Source organism: Salvelinus alpinus, chromosome 19, assembly GCF_045679555.1.
Source record: "Salvelinus alpinus chromosome 19, SLU_Salpinus.1, whole genome shotgun sequence".
Lineage (NCBI taxonomy): Eukaryota > Metazoa > Chordata > Actinopteri > Salmoniformes > Salmonidae > Salvelinus > Salvelinus alpinus.
The window spans coordinates 5,272,605-5,293,423 of record NC_092104.1 but is presented as its reverse complement, the minus strand read 5'-3'; the positions used below and the strand labels follow the sequence as shown (position 1 = coordinate 5,293,423).

The 20,819-nt window shown below is 39.2% G+C and overlaps 1 protein-coding gene across 2 annotated transcripts in view; it reads right to left on the bottom strand.

Annotated features, from left to right (window-relative positions):
• The window catches only part of LOC139544902 (ras-GEF domain-containing family member 1B-A-like), a 100,446-nt gene that overhangs the window by 78,091 nt on the left and 1,536 nt on the right, over nt 1-20,819 (bottom strand). For both annotated transcript variants that reach the window (XM_071352090.1, XM_071352091.1), the window contains exons 2-3: nt 5,237-5,437; nt 4,888-5,010 (exon numbers count right to left, since the gene is read on the bottom strand). In XM_071352090.1, coding sequence (XP_071208191.1) covers nt 4,888-5,010; nt 5,237-5,431 — 318 coding nt within the window. In that variant the 5' untranslated portion in view covers nt 5,432-5,437. The remainder of the gene's footprint in view (nt 1-4,887; nt 5,011-5,236; nt 5,438-20,819) is intronic.

Here is a 20,819-nt window from a genome sequence, read left to right as displayed (position 1 = left end):
TAGAGTATATCATTATATAGCTAATAGAGTATAGTATAATATAGCTAATAGAGTATAACATAATATAGCTAATAGAGTATAGCTAATAGAGTATAGCATACTATAGCTAATAGAGTATAGTATAATATAGGTAATAGAGTATAGCATTATATAGCTAATAGAGTATAGTTTAATATAGGTAATAGAGTATAGTTAATAGAGTATAGCTAATAGAGTATAGCATACTATAGCTAATAGAGTATAGTTTAATATAGGTAAAATAGTATAGCATTATATAGCTAATAGAGTATAGTTTAATATAGGTAATAGAGTATAGTATAATATAGCTAATAGAGTATAGCATTATATAGCTAATAGAGTATAGTTAAATATAGGTAATAGAGTATAGTATAATATAGCTAATAGAGTATAGTATAATAGAAAATAGCTAATAGAGTATAGTATATTATAGCTAATAGAGTATAGTTTAATATAGGTAATAGAGTATAGTATAATATAGCTAATAGAGTATAGTATAATAGAAAATAGCTAATAGAGTATAGTATATTATAGCTAATAGAGTATAGTATAATATAGCTAATAGAGTATAGTATATTATAGCTAATAGAGTATAGTATAATATAGCTAATAGAGTATAGCATTATATAGCTAATAGAGTATAGTATATTATAGCTAATAGAGTATAGTATAATATAGCTAATAGAGTATAGTATAATATAGCTTATAGAGTATAGTTTAACATAGCTAATAGAGTATAGCTAATAGAGTATAGCATAATATGGCTAATAGAGTATAGCATAATAGAGTATAGCATTATTTAGCTAATAGAATATAGTATAATATAGCTAATAGAGTATAGTATAATAGAATATAGCTAATAGAGTATATTATAATATAGCTAATAGAGTATAGTATAATATAGCTAATGGAGTATAGTATACTATAGCTAATATAGTATAGTATAATATAGCTAATAAAGTATAGCTAATAGAGTATAGAATAATATAGCTAATAGAGTATAGCATAATATAGCTAATAGAGTATAGCATAATATAGCTAATAGAGTATAGTATAATATAGCTAACAGAGTATAGCTAATAGAGTATAGTATAATATAGCTAATAGAGTATAGCATAATATAGCTAATAGAGTATAGCATAATATAGCTAATAGAGTATAGCATAATATAGCTAATAGAGTATAGCTAATAGAGTATAGTATAATATAGCTAATAGAGTATAGCATAATATAGCTAATAGAGTATAGCATAATATAGCTAATAGAGTAGAGCATAATATAGCTAATAGAGTATAGTATATTATAGCTAATAGAGTATAGTATAATATAGCTAATAGAGTATAGTATAATATAGCTTATAGAGTATAGTATAACATAGCTAATAGAGTATAGCTAATAGAGTATAGCATAATATGGCTAATAGAGTATATCATTATATAGCTAATAGAGTATAGTATAATATAGCTAATAGAGTATAACATAATATAGCTAATAGAGTATAGCTAATAGAGTATAGCTAATAGAGTATAGCATACTATAGCTAATAGAGTATAGTATAATATAGGTAATAGAGTATAGCATTATATAGCTAATAGAGTATAGTTTAATATAGGTAATAGAGTATAGTTAATAGAGTATAGCTAATAGAGTATAGCATACTATAGCTAATAGAGTATAGTTTAATATAGGTAAAATAGTATAGCATTATATAGCTAATAGAGTATAGTTTAATATAGCTTATAGAGTATAGTATAACATAGCTAATAGAGTATAGCTAATAGAGTATAGCATAATATGGCTAATAGAGTATATCATTATATAGCTAATAGAGTATAGTATAACATAGCTAATAGAGTATAGCTAATAGAGTATAGCATAATATGGCTAATAGAGTATATCATTATATAGCTAATAGAGTATAGCATAATATAGCTAATAGAGTATAGCATAATATAGCTAATAGAGTATAGCATAATATAGCTAATAGAGTATAGCTAATAGAGTATAGTATAATATAGCTAATAGAGTATAGCATAATATAGCTAATAGAGTATAGCATAATATAGCTAATAGAGTAGAGCATAATATAGCTAATAGAGTATAGTATATTATAGCTAATAGAGTATAGTATAATATAGCTAATAGAGTATAGTATAATATAGCTTATAGAGTATAGTATAACATAGCTAATAGAGTATAGCTAATAGAGTATAGCATAATATGGCTAATAGAGTATATCATTATATAGCTAATAGAGTATAGTATAATATAGCTAATAGAGTATAACATAATATAGCTAATAGAGTATAGCTAATAGAGTATAGCTAATAGAGTATAGCATACTATAGCTAATAGAGTATAGTATAATATAGGTAATAGAGTATAGCATTATATAGCTAATAGAGTATAGTTTAATATAGGTAATAGAGTATAGTTAATAGAGTATAGCTAATAGAGTATAGCATACTATAGCTAATAGAGTATAGTTTAATATAGGTAAAATAGTATAGCATTATATAGCTAATAGAGTATAGTTTAATATAGCTTATAGAGTATAGTATAACATAGCTAATAGAGTATAGCTAATAGAGTATAGCATAATATGGCTAATAGAGTATATCATTATATAGCTAATAGAGTATAGTATAACATAGCTAATAGAGTATAGCTAATAGAGTATAGCATAATATGGCTAATAGAGTATATCATTATATAGCTAATAGAGTATAGTATAATATAGCTAATAGAGTATAACATAATATAGCTAATAGAGTATAGCTAATAGAGTATAGCTAATAGAGTATAGCATACTATAGCTAATAGAGTATAGTATAATATAGGTAATAGAGTATAGCATTATATAGCTAATAGAGTATAGTATAATATAGCTAATAGAGTATAGCATTATATAGCTAATAGAGTATAGTATATTATAGCTAATAGAGTATAGTATAATATAGCTAATAGAGTATAGTATAATATAGCTTATAGAGTATAGTTTAACATAGCTAATAGAGTATAGCTAATAGAGTATAGCATAATATGGCTAATAGAGTATAGCATAATAGAGTATAGCATTATTTAGCTAATAGAATATAGTATAATATAGCTAATAGAGTATAGTATAATAGAATATAGCTAATAGAGTATAGTATAATATAGCTAATAGAGTATAGTATAATATAGCTAATGGAGTATAGTATACTATAGCTAATATAGTATAGTATAATATAGCTAATAAAGTATAGCTAATAGAGTATAGAATAATATAGCTAATAGAGTATAGCATAATATAGCTAATAGAGTATAGTATAATATAGCTAACAGAGTATAGCTAATAGAGTATAGTATAATATAGCTAATAGAGTATAGCATAATATAGCTAATAGAGTATAGCATAATATAGCTAATAGAGCATAGCATAATATAGCTAATAGAGTATAGCTAATAGAGTATAGTATAATATAGCTAATAGAGTATAGCATAATATAGCTAATAGAGTATAGCATAATATAGCTAATAGAGTATAGCATAATATAGCTAATAGAGTAGAGCATAATATAGCTAATAGAGTATAGTATATTATAGCTAATAGAGTATAGTATAATATAGCTAATAGAGTATAGTATAATATAGCTTATAGAGTATAGTATAACATAGCTAATAGAGTATAGCTAATAGAGTATAGCATAATATGGCTAATAGAGTATATCATTATATAGCTAATAGAGTATAGTATAATATAGCTAATAGAGTATAACATAATATAGCTAATAGAGTATAGCTAATAGAGTATAGCTAATAGAGTATAGCATACTATAGCTAATAGAGTATAGTATAATATAGGTAATAGAGTATAGCATTATATAGCTAATAGAGTATATTTTAATATAGGTAATAGAGTATAGTTAATAGAGTATAGCTAATAGAGTATAGCATACTATAGCTAATAGAGTATAGTTTAATATAGGTAAAATAGTATAGCATTATATAGCTAATAGAGTATAGTTTAATATAGGTAATAGAGTATAGTATAATATAGCTAATAGAGTATAGCATTATATAGCTAATAGAGTATAGTTAAATATAGGTAATAGAGTATAGTATAATATAGCTAATAGAGTATAGTATAATAGAAAATAGCTAATAGAGTATAGTATATTATAGCTAATAGAGTATAGTTTAATATAGGTAATAGAGTATAGTATAATATAGCTAATAGAGTATAGTACAATATAGCTAATAGAGTATAGTATAATATAGCTAATAGAGTATAGTATAATATAGCTAATAGAGTATAGCATAATATAGCTAATAGAGTATAGTATAATATAGCTAATATAGTATAGTATAATATAGCTAATAGAGTATAGCTAATAGAGTATAGCATTATATAGCTAATAGAGTATAGCATAATATAGCTAATAGAGTATAGTACAATATAGCTAATAGAGTATATTACAATATAGCTAATAGAGTATAGCATTATATAGCTAATAGAGTATAGCATTATATAGCTAATAGAGTATAGTACAATATAGCTAATAGAGTATCGTATAATATAGCTAATAGAGTATAGTACAATATAGCTAATAGAGTATAGCTAATAGAGTATAGCTAATAGAGTATAGCATTATATAGCTAATAGAGTATAGCATTATATAGCTAATAGAGTATAGTACAATATAGCTAATAGAGTATAGCATTATATAGCTAATAGAGTATAGTACAATATAGCTAATAGAGTATCGTATAATATAGCTAATAGAGTATAGTACAATATAGCTAATAGAGTATAGTATAATATAGCTAATAGAGTATAGTACAATATAGCTAATAGAGTATAGTATAATGGAGGTATAGTGTTACCTTGTCTGCCTGAGGGTCACTCAGTCTCTGCTGCTCCACACACAGGTGACACACCTTGGACATGAGCTCGTAGGGGTGGATAAATAGACGAGAGGAGAGCAGGAAGGTGAAAGAGTACGTCATCTGTGGAGAGAAGAGAGAAAGAGGGAGGGAGGTAGAGAAGGGCAGAGGAGAGGAATTAAGAAAGGTGACAATAACTAAGGGAATACAGAGTTTGTGGTTTTTCTCCTTTTGTGGACCACGGGTTAAAGACAAGAGAAAGAGACAGACGGTGAGAGAGACACGACAGACAGAGACAGACAGACAGACAGACAGACACAGACAGACAGACAGAGACAGTGTTACTCACGTCAGGGTAGTAGTCCATACTAGGGACCAGGTGGTGTATGAGGGCCTCCAGCGAGCCGGACACAAGGGCGTTGTCGCGGTAACACAGTCCTGCGTTCCCGTACCCCTCCTCCTTGGTCTGGTTCTGACTCTGGTACAGGTTCTTATTGTAACCCCTGGAGACCAGCATGCCGGTCAGCAGTGGTGTCTGAGGCATGTTGTCCTGGGAGGAGGAAGAAGAAGAGGAAGGTTAGAAACACATACACACCAACGGAGAGGTTGGAGGACAGGGTCACCCGTAGTCACGTAGTGCTGAAAGTGAAAACAGAAGAGAGAGAGAGACTTCAGAACAATAGCCTTGTTATTATTCTGATATGTTATTCTGATTTTAGGCTGAAAAGAATGAAAACAAGTCAGGGCTATATTATATCCTCCATCTCAATTAGACAGAACTGTGAGGTTTGTTTACAGTCGAATGGGTGCATCACATAGGCTACGCACTGTGATTACAATATGGGAAATTCCACGTGACGGAATTGCGCTGAGACTGATTTTTTCCCCCACTTAGTCTATTGCACAAGGACTTACTTTTAACAATTTAGACTGAAAATGATATAAAAACATTTACTGAAAGAACTGTGCAGATAAAACGTTTGGTTATTGAGCTACTGAAAGTGAGGATGGTTACAGTAAATGGAAAGAGGGGGTTCATGGGTTGGTGCAGGGAGAAGTGACATTAATTAGAGAGAGAAATTCAATTTCAATTTACTGGCTTTATTGGCATGGGAAACAACTTTTTTTCCCTCCACCTTTATTTAACCAGGTAGGCCAGTTGAGAACAAGTTCTCATTTACAACTTGACACACTGAACTCTGAGAAGTAGTTATTGAACCAGTTTACATTGCCAAAGTACGTGAAATAGATAATAAACTAAAGTGAAATAAACAAAATAAAATAAACAGTAAACATTACAATCACAGAAGTTCCAAAAGAATAAAGACATTACAAATGTCATATTATGTATATATAGTGTTGTAACGACGTCCAAATAGTTAAAGTACAAAAGGTAAAATAAATAAACATTAATATGGGTTGTATTTACAATGGTGTTTGTTCTTCACTGGTTGCCCTTTTCTTGTGACAACAGGTCACAAATCTTGCTGCTGTGATGTATTTCACCCAGTAGATATGGGAGTTTATCGGGTTTGTTTTCAAATTCTTTGTGGATCTGTGTAATCTGAGGGAAATCTCTGTCTCTAATATGGTCATATATTTGGCAGGAGGTTAGGAAGTGCAGCTCAGTTTCCACCTCATTTTGTGGGCAGTGTGCACATAGCCTGTCTTCTCTTGAGAGTCAGGTCTGCCTACGGCGGCCTTTCTCAATAGCAAGGCTATGCTCACTGAGTCTGTACATAGTCAAAGATGTCCTTAATTTTGGGTCAGTCACAGTGGTCAGGTATTCTGTCACTATGTACTCTCTGTTTAGGGCCAAATAGCATTCTAGTTTGCTCTGTTTTTTTGTCAATTACAATGTGTCAAGTAATTATCTTTTTGGGTTGGGTCTAATTGTGTTGCTGTCCTGAGGCTCTGTGTTTGTGAACAGAGCCCCAGGACCAGCTTGTTTGGGAAACGCTTCCTTTTAGGTGGTTGTGGAATTTAACGTCTCTTTTCTGGATTTTGATCATTATCGTGCATCTAATTCTGCATGCTTTATATTGTACACTGAGGATATATTTTTTTCTCTCCCTCTCAAAGCTTTCACACTGGAGAAACACAGAGCATTCATTATCAATGTACTGCTAGAGTCAGGGGATATGATGACAAAACAACCCAACCCTACACCAGGACACGTTGTTGACCTAAAATAACGAACCGTCTCAGTTCCTGGTCGTCGTCCCCCCACCCCCGCCCCCGCAACAACAAAGTGTATCCATTCACAGTAAACTTTATGACAAACAATAAATGAGGCTAGTTCTGAAAACAGGAACTTCTAATTTCACCCCATTGCCAAACACATGAAAACGTGTGAGACTCTCAGGAGAGTGTACACTGTGAGAGTGTATTGTTCTGATTGGCCACAGGGCAACACTGCCCTATGACGCTACTCATCTGTTCCCACTGCATCGACTAATTCCCACTGAGAGGCCATGTGAGTCTACAGTGCATTCAGAAAGTATTCAGACCCTTTGACTTTTTCCACATGTTGTTACGTTACAGCCTTGTTCTAAAATGGATTAAAATAGTTTTTTGCCCCTCATCAATCTACACACAACACCCCATAATGGCAAAGCAAGTACAGGTTTTAGACATTTGTGCAAATGTATTAAAATGTACATAAGTATTCCGACTCTTTACTCAGTACTTTGTTAAAGCACATTTGTCAGCGATTACAGCCTTGAGTCTTCTTGGGTATGACACTACAAGCTTGGCACACGTGTATTTGGGGAGTTTCTCCCATTGTTCTTTGCAGATCCTCTCAAGCTCTGTCAGGTTGAATGGGGAGCGTCGCTGCACAGCTATTTTCAAGTCTCTCCAGAGATGTTCGATCGGGTTCAAGTCCAGGCTCTGGCTGGGCCACTCAAGGACATTCAGAGACTTTTCCCGAAGCCACTCCTACATTGTCTTGGCTGTGAACTTAGGGTCGTTGTCCTGTTGGAAGGTGAACCTTTGCCCCAGTCTGAGGTCCTGAGCGCTGTGGACCAGGTTTTCATCAAGGACCCCTCTGTACCCTCTGTACTTTGCTCCGTTCATCTTTCCCTCGACCCTGACTAATCTTCCAGTCCCTGTCGCTGAAAAACATCCCCACAGCATGATGCTGCCACCACCATGCTTCGCCGTAGAAGCATGGTGGCAGGTTTCCTCCAGACGTGACTGTTACGTTCCCCAGTTCCTGTGTTGTGGTTTTGTTTGTGTGTGTCTTTCAGGAAATGGTTTCCTGAAATTCCCCCAAGCAGCTGATTGGTCGGCCCCATTGCTAATGTCCTGAGTTAGTTTCTTGCTCAGAGAGAGAGCTTCTTTAATGTCCTGAGTTAGTTTGTTGCTCAGAGCTTCTTTAATGTCCTGAGTTTTTTCTCAGTTTTTGTTGTGAAGTAGTTTGTATTATTCTGTTTCATTTGTTCCCAGGGGGGAAGAGGAAGGCACCTAGGGAGTGCTTAGGCAAGAGGCCCGCGGGCATACATAACCTGTAGTATTCACTGTCTATGCACACTAAGTAAGACCTAGGCGGACCACCCCCTGTATTTTGGTTAGCGCACCAGGTGATGCTAAGTTAGGTGGGTAGGCAGGTAAGGTAGGAGAGGGGGCTTTGAAATTTACTTTCTTTGCTTTGGTTCCGTCCAGCCCCTTTTCCCCAAAATTACTGTCTTAAGGAATAAATTCCATGTAAACGGTAAATTCTCTGCCTTTTGTCATCCTTACTCGCACCTACAGTCCCATACCTCTTTCACTCCACGGAGAGTTGAGTTGTAGCGTTAAGTTCCCTCTTCCTAGAGGCGCACGTAACAGTGACGCTTGGCATTCAGGTCAGAGTTCAATCGTGGTTTCATCAGACCACAGAATCTTGTTTCTCATGGTCAGAGTCCTTTAGGTGCCTTTTGGCAAACTCCAAGTGGGCTGTCAAGTGCCTTTTACTGAGGAGTGGCTTCCGTCTGGCTATTCTACCATAAAGGCTTGATTGGTGGAGTGCTGCAGTGATGGTTGTCGTTCTGGAAGGTTCTCCCATCTCCACAGAGGAACTTTGGAGCTCTATCAGAGTGACCATCGGGTTCTTGGTCACCTCCCTGACCAAGGCCCTTCTCCCCCGATTGCTCAGTTTGGCCGGGCGGCCAGGTCTAGGAAGAGTCTTGGTGGTTCCAAACTTCTTCCATTTCAGAATGATGGAGGCCACTCTGTTCTTGGGGACCTTCAATGCTGCAGAAATGTGTTGGTACCCTTCCCCAGATTTGTGCCTCGACACAATCCTGGCTCAGAGCTCTACGGACAATTCCTTCGACCTCATGGCTTGGTTTTTGCTCTGACATGCACTGTCAACTGTGGGACCTTATATAGACTGGTGTGTGCCTTTCCAAATAAATTACCAATATATTGAGTTTACCACAGTTGGACTCCAAGTTGTAGAAACATCTCAAGGATGATCAATGGAAACAGGATGCACCTAAGCTCAATTTCATGTCTCATAGCAAAGGGACTGAATACTTACGTAAATAAGGTATTTCTGTTAATATTTTTAATACATAAAAAAAAAATTGTGTGTGTGAGAGTGTGTGTGATGTTATTGAGTGAGAGACTGTGTGTGTGTGATGTTATTGAGTGTGTGTGATGTTATTGAGTGAGAGACTGTGTGTGTGTGTGATATTGAGTGAGAGACTGTGTGTGTGTGATGTTATTGAGTGTGTGTGATGTTATTGAGTGAGAGACTGTGTGTGTGATGTTATTGAGTGAGAGACTGTGTGTGTGTGATGTTATTGAGTGTGTGTGATGTTATTGAGTGAGAGACTGTGTGTGTGTGTGTGATATTGAGTGAGAGACTGTGTGTGTGTGATGTTATTGAGTGTGTGTGATGTTATTGAGTGAGAGACTGTGTGTGTGATGTTATTGAGTGTGTGTGATGTTATTGAGTGAGAGACTGTGTGTGTGATGTTATTGAGTGAGAGACTGTGTGTGTGTGTGTGTGTGATATTGAGTGAGTGACTGTGTGTGTGTGTGTGTGTGATGTTATTGAGTGTGTGTGATGTTATTGAGTGAGAGACTGTGTGTGTGATGTTATTGAGTGTGTGTGATATTGAGTGAGAGACTGTGTGTGTGTGTGATGTTATTGAGTGAGAGACTCTGTGTGTGTGTAATGTTGAATGAGAGACTGTGTGTGTGATTTCCCCTTTGACTGTTTATTTGCCCTTCCTCTGGGATTCTAAGCTGAGTCCCAGTCACCTGACCGCCAGGCAGGCTGCAGTGATATGCCAACACACACCTTCTCTGTACCAGGGACTCCATCCCAAACGCCAGCCAAGCAGACTGCTGGAGTCTCCTATCCCAGGAAAGAGCATTCTCCCTTGGGCACTCGCGCACTACACAATGGGGTCTTTGACTGGAAAAAGCACACACTCCCACCATATCCTTTATTCAGAGTAGCATAATGATTTACATCGAGAGAGAGAGAGACTGTGTATTTGTTGTACCAGGTGTCTCACGGTGAGAGGGAGATCATGAGACAGACGCAGACTGCAGTAAAGGAGATCGATGAGACAACACACAGAGACTTGAGATTCACCATAAAGCCTAGATTCAATGAATACATATTTTAACCAACTTTCTTAATACGCCTAATGCAAGATTCATAACACAAAATCTACATTTCCATGGTATTAAATGATACAGAGATCGGTGGATTTTTTAAAACGTGACCCTGTCTGTAGATTCACTCCATACAATTAAAATAACTTAGCAATATCATGAAATGCCTCTGCCAAAACAAGTGCACGACTGCACACGCTCACACACACACAGGACACACACTCACACAGGACACAAGCCTCCATGGATGGAAAGATTAGGGACGCACTCTTAAATAGTCTGCTCTGCCACGAGGACAAAATGATGCCAATAAGATTCCAGGTGTTCCCACCACCAGCCCCCTCCCCCATCTTGAAACATTTCTCCTCTCCTCTCCTTCCTTATCTTCTCCCCTCCCCTCCTCTCCTCTCCCCTCCCCTCCTCTCCCCTCCTCTCCTCTCCTCTCCTCTCCTCTCCCCTCCCCTCCTCTCCTCTCCTCTCCTCTCCCCTCCCCTCCCCTCCTCTCCCCTCCCCTCCTCTCCTCTCCCCTCCCCTCCTCTCCTCTCCCTGGCTGAAGTAGATGCCAGCTGCAGCCTGAACAACTGTTTTAATCCTAGAAAAGTGTCAAACAATGCGAGAGACGATTATACAAAGCGAGAAACTCCAGGTGTCAAGAGCTACGTTCCAAGTTGCACCTTATTCCCTATACATGCGTGCGTTACTTACCCTATGGGCCCTTGTCAACAGTAGTGCCCTATGTAGGGAATAGGGTGCCATTTGGGACACATTCGAAGCGTACACGAGCCACATGTCAACTCCTCAGCTGAACGAGTTAGCACACTGCTGGTGGTTTGACTTAGCTTCTGGCTGGGTGATAGAGGAACCAACAACTAAAGACCAGATTGGTTATTATGGTGGTTGTGATTGTGACCTCACTGGCTGGGTGATAGAGGAACCAACAACTAAAGACCAGATTGGTTATTATGGTGGTTGTGATTGTAGCCTCACTGGCTGGGTGATAGAGGAACCAACAACTAAAGACCAGATTGGTTATTATGGTGGTTGTGATTGTGACCTCACTGGCTGGGTGATAGAGGAACCAACAACTAAAGACCAGATTGGTTATTATGGTGGTTGTGATTGTAGCCTCACTGGCTGGGTGATAGAGGAACCAACAACTAAAGACCATATTATGGTGGTTGTGATTGTAGCCTCATTGGCTGTGTGATTGTAACCTCACTGGCTGTGTGGTTGTGATCTCACTGGCTGTGTGGTTGTGATTGTAGCCTCACTGGCAGTGTGGTTATGATTGTGACCTCACTGGCTGTGTGGTTGTGATTGTAATCTCACTGGCTGTGTGGTTGTGATTGTAGCCTCACTGGCTGTGTGGTTGTGATTGTAGCCTCACTGGCTGTGTGGTTGTGATTGTGACCTCACTGGCTGTGTGGTTGTGATTGTGACCTCACTGGCTGTGTGGTTGTGATCTCACTGGCTGTGTGGTTGTGACCTCACTGGCTGTGTGGTTGTGACCTCACTGGCTGTGTGGTTGTGATCTCACTGGCTGTGTGGTTGTGATCTCACTGGCTGTGTGGTTGTGATCTCACTGGCTGTGTGGTTGTGACCTCACTGGCTGTGTGGTTGTGACCTCACTGGCTGTGTGGTTGTGATCTCACTGGCTGTGTGGTTGTGATTGTAATCTCACTGGCTGTGTGGTTGTGATTGTAATCTCACTGGCTGTGTGGTTGTGATTGTAATCTCACTGGCTGTGTGGTTGTGATTGTAGCCTCACTGGATGTGTGGTTGTGATTGTGACCTCACTGGCTGTGTGGTTGTGATTGTGACCTCACTGGCTGTGTGGTTGTGATTGTGACCTCACTGGCTGTGTGGTTGTGATTGTGATCTCACTGGCTGTGTGGTTGTGATTGTGATCTCACTGGCTGTGTGGTTGTGATCTCACTGGCTGTGTGGTTGTGATCTCACTGGCTGTGTGGTTGTGATTGTAATCTCACTGGCTGTGTGGTTGTGATTGTAATCTCACTGGCTGTGTGGTTGTGATTGTAATCTCACTGGCTGTGTGGTTGTGATTGTAGCCTCACTGGCTGTGTGGTTGTGATTGTGACCTCACTGGCTGTGTGGTTGTGATTGTGACCTCACTGGCTGTGTGGTTGTGATCTCACTGGCTGTGTGGTTGTGACCTCACTGGCTGTGTGGTTGTGATCTCACTGGCTGTGTGGTTATGACTGTGATCTCACTGGCTGTGTGGTTGTGACTGTGATCTCACTGGCTGTGTAGCCATCTGTTTTTAAACACTATGATGAGGAAAACCATATCAACAGAGAGTATTCTTCAGTAATTAAACCAGTAAATTACCCCAAAAGCTTTATTTAACAAGGTACACCAGGAACACATTCCCACGTACAATGACTTCCTGAATAAGAATGACAGTAATCATCTCTTTAAATACCACATGTATCATTACCTTACATTCACGCCAACACCAATCTGTTCCCAGTCATTCATTGGCTCTCTTATTAATAACACTGACAACTCATCATCACATGCCAAGTCACTCCTCTGGGTGACTGGTGCAACACACACACACACACACACTTGGTTGATAACCTAAAGTCAAGATATCTGCAGTGCAGTTTTCGAGCACGAGGGACGTTCTCCCTACGCTGAAACTAGTGGACACACTTCTGCAAATAAGAAGAAGGGAAAAAAATGACCAACATGTGGCAGATAGCCAGTCACAGATGGGATATGGAAAGTCATGACCACACACATTAATTCCGTGTATTCCTTGTCATGAATGTTTCAGGCCTGATATAGAAGCCGTGACATGATAATAATAGCCTACCCTCCCTCCAAGTACTGCAGGATGAAATCTCTTGACGCACCATCGTTTTTAAATGTCCAAATGTTTTTTAAACACGCAGTACTTAGCAACAAGAATAATATGGCAACTACTGTATAAAAATAACATAATATTAATAATTTACAACTACTAATAGACCTACAACTAAAAGCTCAGATACACTGGTAGGACTGTCAAATGTTTGCCTGCCGACAGTATTTAGCACCTCGGAACACCGGCGGCAGTCAATGTCTTTCGTGTTCACACAGCAAAGACCTTGAAGTCGTCAGTCACTCAGCATTGTTAAAATACTCCAAACCAGAAGATGGCAGTAGCGTTGTTTGGCAATGCATATCTGTGCGTACTGCTTCTGGTCTAGATTCCAAGCTGTCTGCGCTAACATTGCTATTGTGTAGAAAGCCCTTGTTGTTACTAGCCAGATGGGCACAGAAAAAAACTGGTTTTCCCCTCATCATTCTACACACAACACCCCATAACGACAAAGCAAAAACAGGTTTTTAGATATTTTTGCAAATGTATTAAAAATGTTTATTTTTAAATATCACATTTACATAAGTATTCAGACCCTTTACTCAGTACTTTGTGGAAGCACCTTTTGGGTATGATGCTACAAGCTTGGCACACCTGTATTTGGGGAGCTTCTCCCATTTCTTCTCTGCAGATCCTCTCAAGCTCTGTCAGGTTGGATGGGGAGCGTCGCTGCAGAGCTATTTTCAGGTCTCTCCAGAGATGTTCGATCGGGTTCAAGTCCGGGCTCTGGCTGGGCCACTCAAGGACATTGAGACTTGTCCTGAAGCCACTCCTGTGTTGTCTTGGCTGTGTGCTTAGGGTCGCTGTCCTGTTGGAAGGTGAACCTTCGCCCCAGTCTGAGGTCCTGAGCACTCTAGAGCAGGTTTTCATCAAGGATCTCTGTACTTTTCTCCCTTCATCTTTCCCTCGATCCTGACTAGTCTCCCAGTCCCTGCTGCTGAAAGATCTCCCCACAGCATGATGCTGCCACCACCATGCTTCACCGTAGGGATGGTGCTAGGTTTCCTCCAGACGTGACGCTCGGCATTCAGGCCAAAGAGTTCAATCTTGGGTTCATCAGACCAGAGAATCTTGTTTCTCATGGTCTGAGAGTCCTTTAGGTGCCTTTTGGCAAACTCCAAGCAGGCTGTCATGTGCCTGGATTAATTCATGAGGATTGGCTTCTGTCTGGCAACTCTACCATAAAGACCTGATTGGTGGAGTGCTGCAGAGATGGTTGTTCTTCTGGAAGGTTCTCCCATCTCCACAGAGGAACTCTGTCAGAGTGACCATCGGGTTCTTGGTCTACTCCCTGACCAAAGCCCTTCTCCCCTGATTTCTCAGTTTGGCCTGGAGGCCAACTCTAGGAATAGTCTTGGTGGTTCCAAACTTCTTCCATTTAAGAATGATGGATGCCATTGTGTTCTTGGGAACCTTCAATGCTGCAGACATTTTTTGGTACCCTTCCCCAGATCTATTCCTGTCTCGAAGCTCTACGGACAAATCCTTCTACCTCATGGCCTGGTGTTTTCTCTGACATGCACAGTCAACTGTGGGACCTTATATAGACAGGTGTGTGCGCGTTTCCAAATCATGTCCAATCAATTGAATTTACCACAGGTGGACTCCAATCAAGTTGTAGAAACATCTTTAGGATGTTCAACGGAAACAGGATGCACCTGAGTTCAATTTTGAGTCTCATAGCAAAGGGTCTGAATATTTATGTAAATAAGGTATTTCTGTGCTGTTGCGAACGAAATACTAGCTAGAAACAAGAGGAAATAATGTGTTTATTAAAAGCATACACCCTTAGATGAAAAAAAAGGTGTCACATTTTTTTTTTAAAGGTAAATTAAAATGTGTATTTCCATTCAAAAATTTAAAAAATTAAGCCAGTCCAGCATGACGATGCAAAACGACGGTGGCTGAACTTGCAAAAATCGCCTACCAATATTATATTTATTAAAGCTGAAATATGTCACTTTTTGGGAGACGCCACCAAATTCACATAGAAATGTTAATTGAAAGCAAGTCTAAGAAGTGGTAGATTTGTTCTATATGCGTAATTTCTATGCTTCCCGCTATTAAATTTTGCTTTTGCGTCTTTTACTTTCGGTTTTGTACATACAACATTTTTGGGTTATTGAAAATATATTTCACCGCAGTTTAGATGGTACAATTATTCTCTACACTATACCATTTCTTGTTTTGTCACAAACTGAAATTAGGCAAACTATTAGAATTTTAACAACCAGGAAATAACAGAGCAATTTCTGCATATTGAATTTTTAAGGTAAGCAAATGTAACGGATGTGAAATGGCTAGCTAGTTAGCGGGTACGCGCTAGTAGCGTTTCAATCAGTTACGTCACTTGCTCTGAAACCTAGATGTAGTGTTGCCCCTTGCTCTGCAAGGGCCGCGGCCTTTGTGGAGCGATGGGTAACGATGCTTCGTGGGCGACCGTTGTTGATGTGTGCAGAAGGTCCCTGGTTCGCGCCCGTGTCGGGGCGAGGGGACGGTTTAAAGTTATACTGTTACACAAAGTGGCTTCATATATTTGAATTAAATAATCAAAAGTCATGTGATAAACTATAGGCTAGATAAATAAATTGTATTAGAATTTGAGCACCGTTTGTAAGCTAGCTAACGTTAGACAGGAAAAAGCTAACGGTAAGCTACTTAAATTAGCCACTTTACACACTAACCAGCTAACTCTTATTATTTGTTATGTAATATGCCAAATAGAGCTACAGACCCGGCCTGACATTGGCAATTGGCTAATGGTTCCTTTTAGTCCAGTATTCAGATAAGGGGATTATGTTTAATGAAGCCATTACATTAGAAGACCGCTGACCTCTTGAATGCATGTTATGGGCAGTGGGCTGACAGAGGATGTATGTATCTACATTATGTATAACTCGTGTTTATTTCTAAATATTATCTCGTGTTTATTTCTAAATATTATCTCGTGTTTATTTCTAAATATTATCTCGTGTTTATTTCTAAATATTAACTCGTGTTTATTTCTAAATATTAACTTGTGTTTTTGCTCCTTTGTTCTTCTTCTCTGGAACCAGCCTGGTAACAACCCATACTGTACTGTTCCATTGAGAAGTCAGGTAACAACCCATACTGTACTGTTCCATTGAGAAGTCAGGTAACAACCCATACTGTACTGTTCCATTGAGAAGTCAGGTAACAACCCATACTGTACTGTTCCATTGAGAAGTCAGGTAACAACCCATACTGTACTGTTCCATAAAGTCAGCCAGGTAACAACCCATACTGTACTGTTCCATTGAGAAGTCAGGTAACAACCCATACTGTACTGTTCCATTGAGAAGTCAGGTAACAACCCATACTGTACTGTTCCATTGAGAAGTCAGGTAACAACCCATACTGTACTGTTCCATTGAGAAGTCAGGTAACAACCCATACTGTACTGTTCCATAAAGTCAGCCAGGTAACAACCCATACTGTACTGTTCCATTGAGAAGTCAGGTAACAACCCATACTGTACTGTTCCATTGAGAAGTCAGGTAACAACCCATACTGTACTGTTCCATAAAGTCAGCCAGGTAACAACCCATACTGTACTGTTCCATCGAGAAGTCAGCCAGGTAACAACCCATACTGTACTGTTCTATAGAGAAGTCAGCCAGGTAACAACCCATACTGTACTGTTCTATAGAGAAGTCAGCCAGGTAACAACCCATACTGTACTGTTCCATAAAGAAGTCAGCCAGGTAACAACCCATACTGTACTGTTCCATAAAGAAGTCAGCTAGGTAACAACCCATACTGTACTGTTCTATAGAGAAGTCAGCCAGGTAACAACCCATACTGTACTGTTCTATAGAGAAGTCAGCCAGGTAACAACCCATACTGTACTGTTCCATAGAGAAGTCAGCCAGGTAACAACCCATACTGTACTGTTCCATAAAGAAGTCGGCCAGGTAACAACCCAAACTGTACTGTTCCATAAAGAAGTCAGCCAGGTAACAACCCATACTGTACTGTTCTATAGAGAAGTCAGACAGGTAACAACCCATACTGTACTGTTCTATAGAGAAGTCAGCCAGGTAACAACCCATACTGTACTGTTCTATAGAGAAGTCAGCCAGGTAACAACCCATACTGTACTGTTCCATAGAGAAGTCAGCCAGGTAACAACCCATACTGTACTGTTCCATAAAGAAGTCAGCCAGGTAACAACCCATACTGTACTGTTCTATAGAGAAGTCAGCCAGGTAACAACCCATACTGTACTGTTCTATAGAGAAGTCAGCCAGGTAACAACCCATACTGTACTGTTCCATAGAGAAGTCAGCCAGGTAACAACCCATACTGTACTGTTCCATAAAGAAGTCAGCCAGGTAACAACCCATACTGTACTGTTCCATAAAGAAGTCAGCCAGGTAACAACCCATACTGTACTGTTCTATAGAGAAGTCAGCCAGGTAACAACCCATACTGTACTGTTCTATAGAGAAGTCAGCCAGGTAACAACCCATACTGTACTGTTCCATAGAGAAGTCAGCCAGGTAACAACCCATACTGTACTGTTCCATAAAGAAGTCAGCCAGGTAACAACCCATACTGTACTGTTCCATAGAGAAGTCAGACAGGTAACAACCCATAATGTACTGTTCCATCGAGAAGTCAGCCAGGTAACAACCCATACTGTACTGTTCTATAGAGAAGTCAGCCAGGTAACAACCCATACTGTACTATTCCATAGAGAAGTCAGCCAGGTAACAACCCATACTGTACTGTTCTATAGAGAAGTCAGCCAGGTAACAACCCATACTGTACTGTTCCATAAAGAAGTCAGCCAGGTAACAACCCATACTGTACTGTTCCATAAAGAAGTCAGCCAGGTAACAACCCATACTGTACTGTTCCATAGAGAAGTCAGCCAGGTAACAACCCATACTGTACTGTTCCATAGAGAAGTCAGCCAGGTAACAACCCATACTGTACTGTTCCATAGAGAAGTCAGACAGGTAACAACCCATACTGTACTGTTCTATAGAGAAGTCAGCCAGGTAACAACCCATACTGTACTGTTCCATAGAGAAGTCAGCCAGGTAACAACCCATACTGTACTGTTCTATAGAGAAGTCAGCCAGGTAACAACCCATACTGTACTGTTCTATAGAGAAGTCAGCCAGGTAACAACCCATACTGTACTGTTCTATAGAGAAGTCAGCCAGGTAACAACCCATACTGTACTGTTCCATAGAGAAGTCAGCCAGGTAACAACCCATACTGTACTGTTCTATAGAGAAGTCAGCCAGGTAACAACCCATACTGTACTGTTCTATAGAGAAGTCAGCCAGGTAACAACCCATACTGTACGGTTCCATAGAGAAGTCAGCCAGGTAACAACCCATACTGTACTGTTCTATAGAGAAGTCAGCCAGGTAACAACCCATACTGTACTGTTCTATAGAGAAGTCAGCCAGGTAACAACCCATACTGTACTGTTCTATAGAGAAGTCAGCCAGGTAACAACCCATACTGTACTGTTCCATAGAGAAGTCAGCCAGGTAACAACCCATACTGTACTGTTCCATTGAGAAGTCAGGTAACAACCCATACTGTACTGTTCCATTGAGAAGTCAGGTAACAACCCATACTGTACTGTTCCATTGAGAAGTCAGGTAACAACCCATACTGTACTGTTCCATAAAGTCAGCCAGGTAACAACCCATACTGTACTGTTCCATCGAGAAGTCAGCCAGGTAACAACCCATACTGTACTGTTCCATAAAGAAGTCAGGTAACAATCCATACTGTACTGTTCCATAGAGAAGTCAGGTAACAACCCATACTGTACTGTTCTATAGAGAAGTCAGCCAGGTAACAACCCATACTGTACTGTTCCATGGAGAAGTCAGCCAGGTAACAACCCATACTGTACTATTCTATAGAGAAGTCAGCCAGGTAACAACCCATACTGTACTGTTCCATAGAGAAGTCAGCCAGGTAACAACCCATACTGTACTGTTCTATAGAGAAGTCAGCCTGGTAACAACCCATACTGTACTGTTCCATAAAGAAGTCAGCCTGGTAACAACCCATACTGTACTGTTCCATAGAGAAGTCAGCCAGGTAACAACCCATACTGTACTGTTCCATAAAGAAGTCAGCCAGGTAACAACCCATACTGTACTGTTCTATAGAGAAGTCAGTCAGGTAGCAACCCATACTGTACTGTTCTATAGAGAAGTCAGCCAGGTAACAACCCATACTGTACTGTTCTATAGAGAAGTCAGCCTGGTAACAACCCATACTGTACTGTTCCATAAAGAAGTCAGCCTGGTAACAACCCATACTGTACTGTTCCATAGAGAAGTCAGCCAGGTAACAACCCATACTGTACTGTTCTATAGAGAAGTCAGCCAGGTAACAACCCATACTGTACTGTTCCATAGAGAAGTCAGCCAGGTAACAACCCATACTGTACTGTTCTATAGAGAAGTCAGCCAGGTAACAACCCATACTGTACTGTTCTATAGAGAAGTCAGCCAGGTAACAACCCATACTGTACTGTTCCATAGAGAAGTCAGTCAGGTAACAACCCATACTGTACTGTTCTATAGAGAAGTCAGCCAGGTAACAACCCATACTGTACTGTTCTATAGAGAAGTCAGCCAGGTAACAACCCATACTGTACTGTTCTATAGAGAAGTCAGCCAGATAACAACCCATACTGTACTGTTCCATAGAGAAGTCAGCCAGGTAACAACCCGTACTGTTCCATAAAGAAGTTAGCCAGGTAACAACCCATACTGTACTGTTCCATAGAGAAGTCAGCCAGGTAACAACCCATACTGTACTGTTCCATAGAGAAGTCAGCCAGGTAACAACCCATACTGTACTGTTCCATAGAGAAGTCAGCCAGGTAACAACCCATACTGTACTGTTCTATAGAGAAGTCAGCCAGGTAACAACCCATACTGTACTATAGAGAAGTCAGCCAGGTAACAACCCATACTGTACTATAGAGAAGTCAGCCAGGTAACAACCCATACTGTACTGTTCCATAGAGAAGTCAGCCAGGTAACAACCCATACTGTACTGTTCCATAAAGAAGTCAGCCAGGTAACAACCCATACTGTACTGTTCCATAGAGAAGTCAGCCAGGTAACAACCCATACTGTACTGTTCTATAGAGAAGTCAGCCAGGTAACAACCCATACTGTACTGTTCCATAGAGAAGTCAGCCAGGCAACAACCCATACTGTACTGTTCCATAGAGAAGTCAGCCAGGTAACAACCCATACTGTACTGTTCCATAAAAAAGTCAGCCAGGTAACAACCCATACTGTACTGTTCCATAAAAAAGTCAGCCAGAGTTGGTACCAAGACTGACATGGATCATCATTTAATCAAACAGATGCCTTCCTGGCCACCACTGCATATTTCCAAACTATGTTTGCAT